The 18,955-nt window shown below is 34.1% G+C and overlaps 1 protein-coding gene across 1 annotated transcript in view; it reads right to left on the bottom strand.

The window, feature by feature from the left end:
• Positions 1–18,955, bottom strand: part of LOC108549245 (hemicentin-2) — a 115,651-nt gene that overhangs the window by 32,618 nt on the left and 64,078 nt on the right. Inside the window, exon 2 of the mRNA XM_017902540.1 lies at positions 16–360. Within this exon, the coding sequence (XP_017758029.1) occupies positions 16–360 (345 nt within the window). The remainder of the gene's footprint in view (positions 1–15; positions 361–18,955) is intronic.

Below are 18,955 nucleotides of genomic sequence, written 5' to 3'. Positions count from 1 at the left end.
AAAGAGGACACTCACCTATCACCGTGAGGTTAACCTTCTGATTTCTCGTCGGGCTATTTTTGTAATCCACCCTGCACCTGTACACCCCCGCGTCGGCCGCCTCCAAGGGATCGATCTCCAATTTCGCGGGCTCCACGTTCGTCCTCATGGTCGCCCTTTCGCCGAATACGTGTGGATCTGACCAAAGCTTCGCCTGAGCTATCGATTTGCGGCGAGCGTCCAGGCTGTATATCGGCTCGCCGTCCCTTTCGTCTTTGTACCAAAAAACCATGCTCACCACCTCGCTCTTGCTGGTCGGATCGATGTCGCAAGGTATTTGAGCTTTGAAACCGGCCACTGACGACACCTCCAGCATCGGGACTGAAAATTGATTACGGAAACATCGTTATTTGGCTATCAATTATGCGCGGGGAACAGCTCAATATCTAGTCGAGGGTAATTCATTGTTGAAATCGATCGGGTCACGAAGATCTGACGGTGACTTGGGAGTTCTCTAACGTAGACGTCGGGATGATTTAACGTAGATGTCAGAACGGTTGCAATGGTCTAACTGCGATCTAATTAGGATTAAAGGAGGAATCAATGTTGACTGGAATTGATGGAAATCGAGTGGAATCGAAGATTATACCTTTGCACTCGAAAGGCAGCCTTCAGTCGCCATTTGATAAAATTTCGAACATCGATGTTAATTAGTATGCATGGTCTTCCAACGAACAAAAATCATGTTGCTGCATACCGTGCATTGCTGAATAAAATGTGAGTATTGGTCCTATATGTGTGAATGCGAACGAGGTTGAATAAGTGAAGCTCATTTGCTATGATATAAATATAATATGTGCCAGTGAAAAACAGTTATGTGAGAATCGTCAAAGAGGAAACAGGGTTAATAAGAGTGAGAGAGAGAGAAGAATTGTCTAGAAAGTGTCAATCGATTATTTGGTTTAAAATAGTTTATTGCGAGTTGTTTTCGTTATTTAAATATTTTTATCCAAATATACTAATGTGTTAACTGTTAAAAAACGTAGAAGATATTGGTGTCCATTTCTATCCAGAGGGAGGATTTAAAGTTCACCCGATAGTGACCTAACTTCGACGTAAGAACGAGCTAATTTCGGTCAACGACGACTTCCTATGTGTCATGAGATGGAGCAATCGTTGAGCTAAGAGTGACACGAAGAATCTAATCCCGGACCTCGAAAGCATCTAACATTGTTATAAAAAGTTGAAGTTGTTCTAAAAAAAAATTAAATTTTGATGTAGACCGATCCAATTTTTACCTAGGAACAACTCACTGTTAGTCTGAGAAGGTTCAAATGTTAAATTAGAAACGTAAGAACAATCTGACGCCAGTGTTAAAATGATCCAAATAAATGTTAACGTCAGAATGATATACATTCGATTTAAGAGTGATCCGATGAATCAGGAATAACTTGGTATCGATGGAAACATGACACAACATCACGCTGAGAATGTATTAATGTCGAGTTAATACATGATCCAACGTTAATCATTCGAATGAACCTCTTAACGTTCACGTATCGACGACTTAATTTTGTACTAAGGCCAATTCCACATCGGTTTAACTGTAACAATCATCTAATTTGACTTACGAGAAACTTGGTGTTAATCTTAGATCTGTAGACACGCATGCGCAGATGCTAAAAAGAAAACCATTTTGTTTCCATTCTTGGTAACATCGCGCGTCTCGAGTCAATGGGCGCCTGGCTTATGTCTTTTCGACCAGCACACCGCATGACTCGCGGACTGTGGACCACGACGCGTGGGTTAGGACTGGAAAAAGTCAGTTCGTTGGCAACCAGAGGGCGTTATAGACCGTTTCCTAAGAATGACAGCGTTTGGCATCGAGTGGTTCAGCACTAGCTCCCCTTTTGTATAATAAAGCTCATCGAAACCTGACATAGTGCTTTTCATTTGTTGACAGCTCACGATATACCTTCAGATCTAATGGAATAACAAGAATTCTCAAGAGAATCTTCACACTGGCCCAAGAACGATCTAATGTTAACCTAAGAATGACCTAACGTCTATCTAGAACTGACTGAACACTCGTCTAAGAACAGAGAAATAGCAACCTAATTTCAACCCAAAACCTGCAATAGGTTTGCATCCTCTAATGAGACTCCGGCTAACGCCATCATTTAAACGTGTCCAAGTTATGGGGTACCCATTGAAAGCTGTTATGGTACTCTCTGTTTCACTCTTATCCCTGTCGGCAGTGCGGAGTCTCCTCAACGACCCTCCTTTGTTTGACGTTCTTTAATTCTTTCATTCCGCGGTGGAGGCGTTTCAAGCTTGAGATTGAGGGGTCTGAAGAGAGGTTCCTTTGGTGATGTTGTTTTCACTGAGCGTGGGAGATGATTTAGCTGTGTCATTTATCGTTTGCACCGCTGATAGGGTGTAAGGCGGAGCGATAAGGGGGAAAGCAAGTGATTCTGCTTCGTTTTTCATGGGATGTAATGTGGATGATAATTTGATTTTTCTTTATATCCTGCGTCGAGTGGCATTAAAGTGAAAAGATTTTATGACCATGGTGTTTTATAACAGGCAGGAAGTGGAGCGAAGGAAGTCCTGGTTTAACGATATTTTGTAACAAAAGGGAATTACGTGACAGTAAATAACCTCAATGTAGATTTCTTTGCTTTTACATTGTACTGGGTACATTTAGACTGCGTGATACTTTTATCGCGCTTTGCACTCTATTAATCCAACCATTCGCCATTGTTCATGTACCTGTATACAGTCCTCGATCCGAAAAATAGAATCATAGACCTGTAACCTGCCAGGGTCTCGAGTAGAGAATAACTTCTCGACGATTCTCCTCGCATTACAGCCAACGATATACCCAAGGAAGCTAGCCTGACCAAGCTCACTGAAATAGCAAATGCTGTCATCCCTGTCATACATATAGAACAGCCACCCCTATGCAAATTCCAACCAGTTCACTTAATTTATAAGAGAGAAGCATCCACGGTCCAGAGTCCTGAGAGAGGCAACAGATCTTCCCAATTCAACTTCGAAACAGAGAACACAAGGATGTCTGAGATCCAGGGCACTGCGACACCCCCGGACCCCGTATATTTTCAGGCCGCAGCCACAAATTCCCAGTTTTAGCGAGTCAGTGACCAAGGGCCGAGTTACTGCAAATTGGTGGAGGTTCCCGGGGAACAAAAGTTCGTACGAGCATACAAGTACAATCAGCCACGTCCTCTGGTGGATGTACAAGTCGAGCCTGGGCCAATTAATCGGTCTACTTGCCGATTTATGCCCCTGGTCCACGGAGTTGCCGCGGCGTCGCGATTTTATTGGCTTTCATAGCCACCTCATCAATCGTCCCGCCACCTGGCCCCCCAACCTAACTCCTGGCCGGTCGCGCTCTAACCTCGTTATCCTTTTCCTCGTCGACCTTAGATACAACGGGAACCCGGGAAATTGCCCTCCGTTGCCCGGCCCGGAGATTAATCACGCGCGACCCTATCGATTTGCTGCATGAATGTCCATCGTTTTTTCGTCGCCTTGACTCGCGGGACTGAGCGGAACGCTCGACAGGCAAGAAACGGGCAAGGAAATGGAAGCTGTTGGACAACCTGGACGAAGGTGAGCTCGTGATCAGGCTGGAATGTTCCATAGCTTCTGCAACGTGGCATGGCGAGGCTCGTGTTATTGACTGACTCGATGTGGGGGATTGGTTGGTAGCTCATGAGCTGGAACACCAAATTTATCTCAGGAATCGACAGTGTAGTCGATAAACGGTGAATTGTACGTTCGCTGTTTCATTTTTAGGATACACTTTGATTGGCGAATATGTAGAAATGGTGAGCGTGGCGTGATTAGGGCATGAGGTTGTTATCACAGCCCACGATAGGTAAGGAAGACTCCAAACTCCAACGTGAATCAGCAGATGACTACAGTTCCAAATTCCGAGACGCAACCCTGTAACGACAGCTAATACGAATCACCACCCGTTGACCAAACTTCCAAACTCCACGATACAACCCCTTCCAAACCACCTAGCATAAGATAGTAAGAATATATATATACCCCAAAACCTAAATAAAGTCAGTTCTTCTCGAATTCTAAATACGTGTCACTTCTCTTGCGGTATGCCTACTCTACGGATAGTATCTCGTATAGAAGCATAGTTATTTTTATTTTTCGCCGTTGCAAACTAGTCACGTGACAAGGTCATCGTCTGTCACAGTGCCTTTTGTCTAGGTACGACTGTAAAGCGTATGGGAACGCTTGGGCCGTTCCTCGAAAATAAAGGATAATAAACAGGTTGTTGATTAGACTTGCAGATCTCTGTCTGCATAAGATTAATCTAGAATTAATCCTATAATATATTGGCACTAATCGTGAAGATCCTGTTATAGGGATGGATTAGTAGATATTCTCATACGCAATCTTGCCTTGTAAAATCTCAGAATGATATTGCTCCTTGAGCCTCTGAGGATATCAATCGAGCGCGATAGACACTTTGGCTAATGATAAGTTAGAGAGGTCTCCACGAGACCCAGGTTTATCATAACCAAGCTTGGAAATGTTAGTTTAATAGTCAACGCTCGAAGAGTCTCAGACATGTTCCATAAATGCGTAGACTACCCAAGCAAACATTAAGGGTGAACTTACCAACAACATAACTCTCCCTCTTACGCTACTATTACATTAAACATTTTACAACAAGACGATCTCGAGAATAGTCAAGCTATGTCAGTTCTTGAAATTAACTTCGCGAAATAGGTCCCCAGTTTTGTTTGCCTTAAATTGTTTTAGCAAACGAATTATCGTCTTCTCTAGAAGTGTCATCGTCATTCTTTGCGTCCATAATGCTTTGCCCAAGAAAGGGGTAGCCAATTTCTAGACCTATTTTGGGTGAACGAAAATGTGACAGTAGTTCAAAGTTTGCACAGTACCAACTTCTAGACCTATTTTGGGTAAACGCAAATGTGACATAGTTGCATAATACACAACTGTGCACAATACCTATCACTTATTCCCAAAAAATTTCGAATTTCTGATATTATTTTATTATAATGCTTTATCCAAGAAAGGGGTAGCCAATTTCTAGACCTATTTTGGGTGAACGAAAATGTGACAGTAGTTCAAAGTTTGCACAGTACCAACTTCTAGACCTATTTTGGGTAAACGAAAATGAAACATAGTTGTACTATGCACAACTGTGCACAGTACCTATCACTTATTCCCAAAAAATTTCGAATTTCTGATATTATTTTATTATAATGCTTTGCCCAAGAAAGGGGTAGCCAATTTCTAGACCTATTTTGGGTGAACGAAAATGTGACAATAGTTCAAAGTTTGCACAGTACCAACTTCTAGACCTATTTTGGGTGAACGAAAATTTGACATAGTTGTACAATGCGCAATTGTGTACAGCACCTATCACTTATTCTCAAAAAATTTCGAATTTTTGATATTATTTTATTATATATTTATTATACTGCTTACTCAAGGTACTAGAAAGCCAAGTTACATAAGCAACATGACAAGATCCATCGCCTAGTCACGAACTATCCCAGATGCAACCCACAAGAATCCACTTTCTCTCAGAGATGCCTGAGGTCTCCAACTGTGTCATGAATTATGTTAGCCACGCGCGCTAACAAATAATTTTCGACTTTTACGGTACCTCTATAGCGATATCAGCTGTAACTGTCAAAATTGGAGACATACCTGTCCTGTTTCTAAATTTATTAAGTCGGTTTCCCAGGTATATTCTATATATTGATATCGATCCCTCAATGGTCCACGCATCAGATGCGATAAGAACAAGGAGCAGGAATTTAGGAGACAATTTTCTTAAACAACTTTTTAAATAATTTTTTAAAATAATTTTTTTAAATGACAAACCCCTATGGGGACTACATGAAAGGAATTATGATACGAGCTTAAAAAGCAACGTAGATGATTTTTTATTAAATTGTTCTGATTTACGTACGATTTTGGGAATTACTAATTAATTAGAAATTATTTATTAGATGAAATTTATCTGAAATGCAATTAGTTGATTCGAGGACTAAAAGTAATGAAAATTCGATCATTTTTTCCTTCTCATATTGGTGGTTAAATATTCTTCACGATAACATAGAAAATTTCATTCGAGATAGGTTTATGTCACTTTTAATAGATATTCTAGTTGCAAAAATTGACGTATTTAAATTCTCATCAATTTCCATTAATATTTCGAGGCAAAGATATCTGAGCTGTGAATTCATAAGGACTCTGCGAACACAGTTAAAGGTTATTCACACGAATATTGATTTCCTATCAACCAACTATTCCTATATAGATATAGTAATCGATGCAGCTGGAATGTACACGAAATTTTATTTAATGTCTCGGTTATTCGTTTAATTGACTATAAATATGCCAATATCGAGTAAAATGATCAATGTTCATTTAAGTAATTCACGTTTCATCAAATTGTATTTTAATTATTTGGCTTCTAATCATCCAATCAGGGGAACCGCTGGTTATCATTTTCGCGAATTAAATTTTCAACTTAATCGCGGTATTTTGGAAAACTCGCGTGTTTGATGAGAACAATTTCCATGGGTTTCAGAGGCAAGGGAAACCTTTAATTTGATTACAACGATATCAACATGATGTAGTGTGAGTGTGCAACGAGATCCAACTTTTAATTGAACATTGGAGTAATTGAACTACTGACGAAGGGGATGTGGTATGCTTTCATTGTATTGTAGCATACATTTGAAGCCTATAATCTGTGTACGTTGTATGTATTAATTAAGCGTGAATTGTTATTACAGAAATTATATATTATTATATGTTATTATTACATATATAATTCAGTATGATATATCGCTTAAATTATTTAAAATTCGCATATTAATTGAATATAAATTATTATTGCAGAGATTATATATTTTTGAAATATTATACTAGAGAAGTAAAATAATAATAATTTATGCAGACTAAATCGTTGAGTTTGTTACTTCGTTTCAATTAGAAAGAGTTCTAAAGAATGCAAGAAGATCAATGATAAATTGGACTATGAAACATCAATTTTAAAATATGAAAAATATTTATGTGCTGAAAATTTAGTAGTTAAATGTCGTAATAATTAAAAATTTTAATTCCTTGTTTAATGGAGAAATGTGTAAATCAACGCCATGTCATACACGCGAAATTTGCATATAATTTTAATATTATTTTGCAATCTTAATTCTCGTATGGAATTATTCTCTGAAGCTCATGTCTGTAAGAGACAAATGATATTAATTACTTCCTCTTTAAAACAGTATGAAGATGTGCAAAAACAGTTATAGCATCTGCATGTTATTTATACATATTTCCCACGGTTCGCATCTTATGAATTTTAAATGTCAGGCTGATTTATGTTACGTTTTTCGGTGCATTACTCAGCTTTTCGCGTAATACTCAAAGAGAATTTATTAAAAATTTATCGTAACAGAAAATCCTCTGCCATGCTTCATCGAGTACATATTACACGACGTGTTTGGTAGCCGAAAGCTCAGGATATCTGACAATGAAACCACTTTGGCAGAAGCAACTAGCTAGCTTCCACTATGACAAATTTACAAATCACGTACATAATAGTGTTATTACCGTAAAAATATTTAATATTAATTATTAACATTTACTATTGGAAATTGGAGAGTCTAAAAAATTGTATCATTCATTTATTATATTATATTATTTATTATTATTTATTATCATTCATTTATTATATTATATTATTTATTATTATTTATTATCATTCATTTATTATATTATATTATTTATTATTATTTATTATCATTCATTTATTATATTATATTATTTATTATTATTTATTATCATTCATTTATTATTATTATTTATCATTATTTATTGTCATTTATTCATTATTATTCATTTCAAAACGTTTGAAAGTAAGATCTTACATTTATTATTTATATCAATGTAGTCTTTACAATAGTATTTATGACTCATTCCTTATTATTTATGTTTGTTCATCATTTACATAGGTACGTTTTTTGTTATATAAATTAATTGACTTGCTATAACATTAGAAATAATACAAATTTATTTAGACAAGTATAATGCACATAATATATGGATACTGGATACAATAAGAATTAGTATGTATAATTAGAAGTTTTTCAACAGTCTTACTTATAACGAATGAATTTAGCAACAATATGCGTTTTATACAGCAATATACTCCTCTCCTAACATCTCAAAATCCCTTTTCAAGTTTCCGAATCGATTATACGATGTCACGTTGTCGCTCCTGTCTACTACACGAATTATACAAAATTCAGAGCCATTATTAATACTGTACACACGACTGATGCCACTACAGAGAACTTAATTATTCGTTTGGTTTCGTTTACACGAATAAAACAAACTGAGTAAAAATACGATATTAGTAAATTTACAGATATTTCCGTCGTTTCAGAATAAAGGATTTAATTGAAAAGAATTTCCCAGTACAAAAGTCTGTTGGAATTGTTGGTGGGTGGAATAAAAAAATGTTTATAGTTCAAGGACCAATACGCAACAGAACACAGAACAAATCATCCCTAATAAATCTCGCCACAAATCCACCCTCTAAAACTAAAATCCAACATTATTGATCAGCAATTAATATCGCCTGGAAAATACCCTGTCACAAGATACAAATCACCATTTAAGCTCCTCGAACCATGTAACCTTAACGAACAGGCCATTCGATAACAATCTGCTTTCAAAATTCGAACAGGTAATATCGAGATTTCAGCGAATCGCTCTATGATCGCGGAATAACGGACGGAATAACTATAACAATAAGCATTAGTCCCCGGAACCCATGCGAGGAGCCGTGGTAAGGAAATTCATAAAACGTCTATCGAAATTCCAATCTTCGATCCCTCGGCAAACATCGATGCCATCTCGTGTTCCTATTCCGAGCGAAGAATTCCCGCGGGCATAGCTTAAACGACGAAAATTTCTCGAAAATTCAGCGGCAGCTGGGATACTGGCGTGTCATGGGACGTGCCGGTGAAGTCATCAAATTTGTGAACGATGAAACGTTTCGTCGCGCACCACGGGAGATCCCTATCCCGAATTTAATGCTAAAACTAGCAAACAAGTCGAAATTTCGAGTTGCAGACTTTTTGTGTTTCAAATCGCTCGGGGTTTCGGTATTTCTTCCTATTTCATTACTCGTGGTAATATTAATATCGGCTTTAAACGTAATATATAGAAATTTTATTATTATTAAGTATATATTGTATTTAGGTGAGTATTTCAGATTGATAGGTTTAGCGTTGGACGAGTTGTATTAAACCCGTTCAAAAGTCGCGCCAAGTCGGCCGCCATCTTGCAACGCGCCATGAGTCCACGCGCTTAGAGGTTATCCGACCATTACCCGGTTAGATGGTTTCCGACGTGTAACGGCAACGGTTCGACTAACCGTTCTCTTAGAAGAGATATTCTGTCGAAGGGAAGGCTACGTGGTTTAATTAGTGAAAGGAAACTGGGAAAATGTTGGTCACTAGTGAGCGACATATTGTATCTGGGATTTTCGAAATTGGATTTCATATTAATACAGGTGTATGTATATATAGTTATTGTTAAGATTTAATAAGTAAGGGTATTGAGGTTATTTATAAATATTCTTTTAATTATTTTTTACTTATGTTATAGATGAGAAAAGTTAAAGATAGTTTGAAGATGTATAATAATTGATTATATTTATCTTCTATTATATTCAATTATTTCGATTTATTATGTTTTTAATTAAGAATAACAGTATATATACATACTTCTACTTATATCAAATTCTTCTAATGTAGAATTGTACTAATAATTATATTTAATAATTGCAAATACTTATAACTATAATTATTGGCAATTATCATTGATAATTATTAGTAATATTTTTTAATTACTAATTATTAGTTATTCCTATCTGTTAGTAACAGATATTTCATTAATTATAATTTTTCTTTTATCTATTTTTCTTTGATAGAATATTTTCATATTAACATAGATGTATGTATATATAGTTATTGTTAAGATTTAATAAGCAAGGGTATTGGGGTTATTTATAAATATTCTTTTAATTATTTTTTACTTATGTTATAGATGAGAAAAGTTAGAGATAGTTTATAGATGAATAATAATTGATTACATTTATATTCTTTTATATTCAATTATTTTGTTTTATTATGTTATTAATTAAGAATAATAGTATATATACATATTGTACTTCTTCTTATATAAAATTCTTCCAATGTAGAAATGTACTAATAATTATAGTTAATAATTACAAATTCTTATGACTATAACTATTGACAATTATTAGTAATATTTCTTAATTACTAACTATTAGTTATTCCTATCTGTTAGTAACAGATATTTCATTAATTATAATTTTTCTTTTATCTATTTTTCTTTGATAGAATATTTTCATATTAACATAGATGTATGTATATATAGTTATTGTTAAGATTTAATAAGCAAGGGTATTGGAGTTATTTATAAATATTCTTTTAATTATTTTTTACTTATGTTATAGATGAGAAAAGTTAGAGATAGTTTATAGATGAATAATAATTGATTACATTTATCTTCTTTTATATTCAATTATTTTGTTTTATTATGTTATTAATTAAGAATAATAGTATATATACATATTGTACTTCTTCTTATATAAAATTCTTCCAATGTAGAAATGTACTAATAATTATAGTTAATAATTACAAATTCTTATGACTATAACTATTGACAATTATTAGTAATATTTCTTAGTTACTAATTATTAGTTATTCCTATCTGTTAGTAACAGATATTTCATTAATTATAATTTTTCTTTTATCAATTTTTCTTGATGAATATTTTACTAAATCACACGTATTTTTGACATTTTTCCTTTTTATTATTTTGTTAATAGTGTTTATTTAAGAGTCAGTAACATTAGTTGTCATTTATCTTACAAACACATTGACCTATAAACCGTGTGTTACCACGTCCCTCGTAAATCACTAGAACCGTTTATTAGTCGCAATCTCATACATTTATGAATTATAGCTTGTTACATTTATCCCTTGAATCACCCTTTAACAAACTCAGCAAACTACAATATCATCCGCAGACAACATGGAACGCAAGATATCCAATTATTGGATCCAATCTAATCCTCGTCCGAACAAAACAAACACCTGTTAGCAACGCTACCGTGTAATATTGTCTCGACAAATACAGAACATAGTCAAATGCTAAATAATTTCTAATACATTCGCATGGTTCAAACAAATCAACGAACCAAGCCTCAAATTGTACGATAACAATCAGTGGTTAGTCTATTCATAGATAAATGGAAGATTTACATATAGTCGAGCGATAACATTTCATATAGAATTTTTATTCAAAAGATTAAAAGCTTAAAAGTTCATTTAGGATGTGGTACTTAGGTATAGTATCAATGAACATTTCGATCCCCAATCCTCCAACCTTACACTTTAATTCATCAACCCCTAAAAACACAATTCCAAATGTCTAGTATTCTCTTAGCCTTCATCATTGTTCAAATCGTTATAGTAATTAATTAATTTCAAGTAATCATTCTCCATCACCATTTTCACCTTGCATTGCATCAACTTGCAAGAACACAGGTCATGGTATCTAGCATTTACCTAGCCTCCATCATCATCTCAAACTTGTTAAGTCTGTCACATCATTATATTGACTGGCATTTGTATCCAATCACTAATTCTTCCTCACCAATTCTATATGATACTACACCAACCTATAAGAATATGATTCAAGGTGCTCATCATCATCTTAAATCTCTTAAATCTGTTAAATCATTATATTAACAGACACTTGCACCCAACCAGCCATTCTTGCTTATTTTACACCTTCAGTCAACCCACAAGAACTCAGTTTATGGTGCCTAGTATTCACATAGGCTCCAGCATCATTTCAAATTTGTTAAGTCTGTCAAATCATTATATTAACAAGTATTCATATCCAATCGAACAGGCCTCAAAGTCTCTAGTATTTACGTAGCTTGCATTGTCATCTCAAATTTGTTAAGTCTGTCAAATCTTTATATTAACAGGCATTCGTATCCATCACTAAGTCTTCCTCATAAATTAGATCTGACACTACTCCAACCCACAAGAACAGAGCTCAAAGTCTCTACCATTTATGTAGCTTCCATTATTATTTCAAATTTGTTAACTCTGTCAAATCAATATATTAACAGTCATTCGTATCCAATCACTAAGTCTTCCTCGTAAATTCTTTCTGACACTACATCAACCCACAAGAACAGATTTGAAGGTATCTTGAATTTTCGTAGCTTCCATTATCATTTCAAATTTGTTAATTCTGTCAAATCGTTATATTAACAGGCATTCGTATCCAATCACTAATTCTTTCTCATCAATTCCATTTGACGTTACACCAACCCAGGAAAACAGATTTCAAGGTGTCAAGCATTTTCGTAGCTTCCATTATCATCTCAAATGCGTTAAGTCTGTCAAATCATTAAATTAACAAACACTTGTACCCAACCAATCATTCTCGCTGACTTTACACCTTACCAATCCATAGAAGCTAGGTTCAAAGTGTCTAGGATCCACGTAGCCTCCATCATCCGCTCAAATCGGCTAAATCTGGCAATCCGTTGGCTCGGCCATAGAGTTATCAGCGTGACAGATGCGCACTCACAAACAACGGGTCAGGCCCCGAACGTTTACGGATTCGACATGCGTATTTGGGCGAGTATCAACGTTTACTTGAGGGAGTCGCGGAGATCCGTTCTCAGGGCGGTACACGTATCCGACTACACGCCGATCCCAGGGTAATTATTCAAAGCAAACGCAACCCCGTGTCGCGGATCGGTAATGCATCGCATTACCTCGCTTCCCTGTGTGCGTGTGTCTATGTGTGTACGTGCAAGTCCACGGGTACGGACTTCAGCAGACGCAAATTGTCGCGAGAGACAGCCGGATGCGAAACACCGCTGCTTCGCAGATGCTTCGATGGCTGTGATCTTATTCGACGGAAATGCAAATTAGTCTGATCGGATTCCGCGGCAACTTCGGACAGAATTAGCGAGTTATTGAGAGTAATGCCTGTTAAGGAAGGGAATGTGACGCGACGTGAATGGCGGATGAGTTCTTACTCCCGTCACGTCGTGGGATTAGTTTCTATTAATCTGTCATGGAGGTGTTGATAAAGCAATGGTACTTTCTGTTCTCACCAATTTCGAATAATTATTTTGATGTTGGCTTTTGTAGACTTAGTTGGAAATATAAATTAGAGAGCCTGTCAAGATATTGAGGTTAGATATAATGATTAGCATTGTTCATAAGAGAGGATGATGATTATATGATTAAGGATTGGTACTTTTTCTTGTTTCTAATTTGGAATATTTATTTTGCTCTTGGGTTTTGTAGAATTATTTGGAAATATGAATCGGGAGCCAGTGAACATACTGGGTTAAGTATAGTGATTTGCATTGACCATCAGAGAAGGCAGTGATTGAAAGATCAAGCATTGGTATCTTCTTATTCTTTATAATTTCAAATATATATTTCACTGTTAGTTTTTGTAGAGTTAGTTGAAAATATAAATTAGGGAGCCTGTCAAGATATTGAGGTTAGGCATAATGATTAGTATTGTTCATAAGAGAGGATCATGATTAGATGATTAAGGATTGGTACTTTTTCTTGTTTCTAATTTGGAATATTTATTTTGCTCTTGGGTTTTTTTAAAGTTAATTGAACATATCAATGAGGAAGCTTGTGAAAATATTGAGGTTAGGTATAGTGATTTGCATTGACCATCAGAGAGGGCAGTGATTGGGAGATCAAGCATTGGTACCATTTTGTTCTTTATAATTTCAAATATATATTTCACTGTTAGTTTTTGTAGAGTTAGTTGAAAATATAAATTAGGGAGCCTGTCAAGATATTGAGATTAGGTATAGTGATTTGCATTGTTCATAAGAGAGAATAATGATTAGGAAATTAAGGAGAGGTACTTTTTCTTGTTTCTAATTCAGAATGCTTTTAGTGTATGTTTTTTTAATGTTAATTGAAAATATGAATTGAAGATACAGTGAAGATATTGTGATTAGGTATAGTGATCTGCATTGATTATTAGAGAAGCTGGTGATTTGGAGATCAAGCATTGGTACTTTTTCTTGTTTCTAATTTCGAATATTTATTTTGCTATGGGTTTTTGTAGATTTAGTTGAAAATATGAATTAAGGAACCTGTGAAGATATCGAGATTAGGTATAGTGACTTTCATTGACCATCAAAGAGTATGGAGATTGAGAAATTAAGGAGTGGTACTTTTTCTTACTTTTAACTGGGAATATCTGTTTCGAAGTAGTATCAATTGGAAGTATTAACTAGATTTTGATATGAAATTAGGCTCGCAAAAGTGATTTTGACGAGGGCTCTTTACTAGAAACAGCAATATTTATTGAGGATAGGAATTAGGTACGATGACTTGCATCGATAATCAAAGAGCATAGTGATCGAGAGATTATTAAGGGATATATTTACTTAGAGTAGTACTAACACAAACTCGTTGCTTCTTGATGAATTAAGAAGATACATTCTATTTATTAAAAAATTAAGAAATCGTTTATTAATTTGTTGGAAAATTAAGAGATCTAAAATTATTTGAAACGTTTTATATTCAACAATAGACTATAAATAACGGAATATTATTTTTATTTAATCTTAGCTCTCCGGAAATGATTAAATTCATGGTGAATGAAATAATAAGACATTTAAAAGGCAATGTTATGAAAGAACGCAGAGGCGAATATTTTCTTTACGAATTGTTAAACTTGTGGCTGCAGAAACTTCGTAATTGTGTTTTACATAAAAACGAGAATAAACGGATTAATGTTTAGACTGCAATTTTTCGTAATAAGAGAAACGAAATACGGAGAAAAGAATCGTTCTCTCGATTTCTCTTTATTATCGTGATAGCCTGAGAAAATAATTTTCCTTCACTTCATTCAAAAATGAAAACCAAAAAATTAATAATATTTTCACATTTAATAATTTGAATTATTGAATTTCTATTAATTCGATTCGCAATTCTTCTTCTTTGTACAAAATTTTTGTAATTTACTGATGCTTTTTCTCTCCAATACAAATTGAAAACCTTGTCCAAAAAATAATTTAAGAGATAATTTAATTAAACGATAATACATAATTTAATTTAACAAAAATAAAAATCCCTACATATCGACTTTTCTTCTCCATAAAATCCCCCAAAATAATCACCATCATAGTGAATCTCTCCACACAATACAAACTCTCCATATAACAAAAAGACCTGATGAACCTGATTAAAATACCTCAAAAACTGCAGCTTTCTAAAATATGCAACTCATATTGTTCAACTAATTATGGAATCTTATTCAAATACAAACAAAATTATATATACCTTCTTATTCTCACTGCATCACACGAATTATTATTACCTATATATGTACTTATATCTACTGTTACAGAAAGAGAAGGAAAGAAGATTTCTCCTACAACCAGTATCATTTTTCATGCGACGTTGAAATATCATATTCACCCGCCACGGAGACCGCATCCATATTTCATACCGTTACTATCCGAATTCCGTATCACAACGTTCCAAGCCGTTCGGTGTAAAAACACGCCACGGAGAGGCATTATCGAATCACGTCTCAAGAACAAGGAGAACTGCTCGCGCCGACCCAATAACAAGCACTTACCCAGGTATCGCGAGTTCGTGGGAATCCCTTGCCGTAAACACGACTGCGCCTCTGGCGGCACTCTCGCGAACTGCGACGGACGCACGCGTTCTCGCGATTGTTATCGTTCGTCCGTTCAAACGCGTGACGTCGCCTGTTCCGAGAAGAGCGTTACTGTAAACAGCGCCATTCGTGCGAACGCGGTAACAGCTTCAACTAAAGGACACCGTGCAAAACAACGTCTATTCGATAGACACGTGCGTTCTAGTCGTGATCGTGAAATGGCGCAGTTTGGACGTGGTTATTTGTGTCTGGAGGAAGGAAGAACGAACTCTGGATTCTACTGGTGAGTGTGTACGATTTTTATTTAATGTGTACGGTTGCAGTATGATCGAAGATCTTCGCTGGTCGAGGGGATTTTCAGTAAACGAGAAGGGAAAGAATGTAAGTTGATAGAGGGAGTTTTAATATAGAGATTTAGGTTAGGTTACATTAATATTTGAGGTTAGGTGTGGATCGTGATATTTTACAGCGCAGATACTATTCTATGGAATTTAGTATGTACCTGTCCTAACATTTTACATTAATACTTCCTGAATTTTCGTGCTCATTAAAATATTTGTGTAATTTTGGAATTTTAGCATTTATAGCATTTAAGATTTTTTGGATTTCACTATTATTTTAGGAATATTAATATATATTGTAATATTTTTAATTAATATTGTGAAAATAGTATTTTCTAGGTTATAAACTAGTTTAGAATAGAGTGATTTAATTTATTAGAATAGAACTAGTCTATTAGTTTTATAGGTTAGAAATATAATAATTTTAGAGTTAGATCAATTGGTGGAATTAATTTTGATTAGTATATACCTGTTGTAACATTTTAGATTAATATATTTAGTATGTACCTGTCCTAACATTTTACATTAATACTTCCTGAATTTTCGTGCTCATTAAAATATTTGAATAATTTTGGAATTTTAGCATTTATAGCATTTAAGATTTTTTGGATTTCACTATTATTTTAGGAATATTAATATATATTGTAATATTTTAAATTAATATTGCAAAAATAGTATTTTCTAGGTTATGAATTGGTTTAGAATAGAATGATTTAATTTATTAGATTAGAACTAGTCTCTTAATTTTATAGGTTAGAAATATAATAATTTCAGAGTTAGATCAATTGGTAGAATCAATTTTGATTTAATTATTTAGGAATTGATTTTTCTTTCGACATAAATGAAGCGAAAATATGATCCTCGCTATCTTTAACTTAATTATATATATCATATAATGGATGTATAAGTAATCAGAAAATATGGGTCGCAACTGAGAGTAACGTAAAAGAAGATGATCTCATTGAGATGTTGTAGAGAGCTTACGTTTACTTTCTTAGACTCTTATGGGGTTAAACTTCCTTATCTGTTATAAAATATTATAACTTAATAAAAATTATATGGCAACATAAAAATTGACTGCTAATACGAATGAAGTTGGGTATTCTCAGAGAAGCACTTAACTCGATGAAACGTAAATGTGGAGAATGTATTAAAATTGTAATATAATGCACCAAATGCCATCAGAATCATGATGCTTTGTTCCTGTATACGTTGCAACTTAGAAAACTACTGCAATGGAGAAAATCACTCGATGAATTTATTCAAAAAATTATTTAATTACTATCTAAATTACCATCCAATGTTATTCGATTTAAATCACACGATAATTTAATTTTTAATTAAATAATTTTTGGTAATTAAATAGTTTAAAATGTAGTATTAAATATAAAATAGTATAAAATATTAGTAATTAATATTTCTTTGGAATTAAATTATTTTAAAAGCTATTTTGTAAGAACTTTTAATTTTTTAAAATTCAGTCGTAACAGAAGACGACATTTTTTACAGTATATAATTTGACGTACATTTTTGAACTCTATAGTTTACGTCTTTTTATTTAATTATTATCTAAATTACCATCCAATGTTATTCGATTTAAATCACACAGTAATTTAATGTTTAATTAAATAATTTCGAATAATTAAATAGTTTGAAATGTAATATTAAATATAAAATATTATTAAATATTAGTTTCTTTGGAGTTAAATAATTTTAAAAGCTATTTTGTATCAACTTTTAATTACTTTAAAATTCAGTCGTAACACCAGACGACATTTTTTAAAGTATATAATTCGACGTGCACTTTTGAACTCTATAGTTTATGTCTTTTTCCTCTTCATTCGATGGTCTACATTAACGTAACGTGACATGAAATTTGCATGCGTTTACATTTTCGCTCAAAAGGGTCTTTACATTTACAAAGCCATCCTTATGTTTTAATATTCTCTTTCCAACTTCTCTTTCCTAAGCATGCCAACTATCTCCATCTATATTCCTAATAAAGAATTCGTTTCTTAAGCTAAGTGATGGGCATTAAATATTAACGTAACACACGTGTATAATTTGCCTTATTTTATATTTCAAAAAACGCACTACTAATTTAAAAAATTATAATTTTTCCATGAATAATGGGGATCTTTAAATTTTTTCGAAATGTTCTCGAAGTTATTAAATTTCACGATTCCATTACAATAAAATGTTCCTATAATTTTTTTATTTCCACATATTTTTGCGAGAGTAATACATTTCTCAATATTTTTTCCCTTTCTCGTTATTTTACAACTTTTCGACGTATTTCTATGAAATTAAATTACCATACGAAAGTATGATGTTCTACGCGTTAAAATTAAAATAAAATATCGAGTCCAGTTACTATACCATTTATTCTACCACGCCCGTAGCAGGTTCAATGTTGATAATATTTACTACAAATACAGTGTAATTTCATTTTTCAAATTTTATCCAACACGACCAAATTTTTTATCGATCCCATTCATTTTGATATAGATTTTACAGGCATACCTTAAGCATCAATTTCATAGAATGGAGTAAAGCAGACTCGCTTAATTCAGTGCTCTCATTCTGAGAGATGCTCGTGCGGCTTATATGGCCACTTATCATAAAGGAGAATTTCAGATAAGAAAGGCGGAATTTTTCAAGAAGTTTCCCGATTAAATTTTCTTGGAAATAGAGATGCACGTTATTTCCTACGTAACCTACATTATATAAATGGATTGCGTTTCGAAATGCAGCTTCACGACACACTTTCTCGTAAAACTTTTAACGTCGCGTGTGCGATA

The sequence above is a fragment of the Eufriesea mexicana genome, unplaced genomic scaffold, assembly GCF_001483705.2.
Source record: "Eufriesea mexicana isolate 0111107269 unplaced genomic scaffold, ASM148370v2 scaffold1844, whole genome shotgun sequence".
NCBI lineage: Eukaryota > Metazoa > Arthropoda > Insecta > Hymenoptera > Apidae > Eufriesea > Eufriesea mexicana.
The sequence above is the reverse complement of the archived record's forward strand: the minus strand, read 5'-3'. Positions and strand labels throughout refer to the sequence as shown.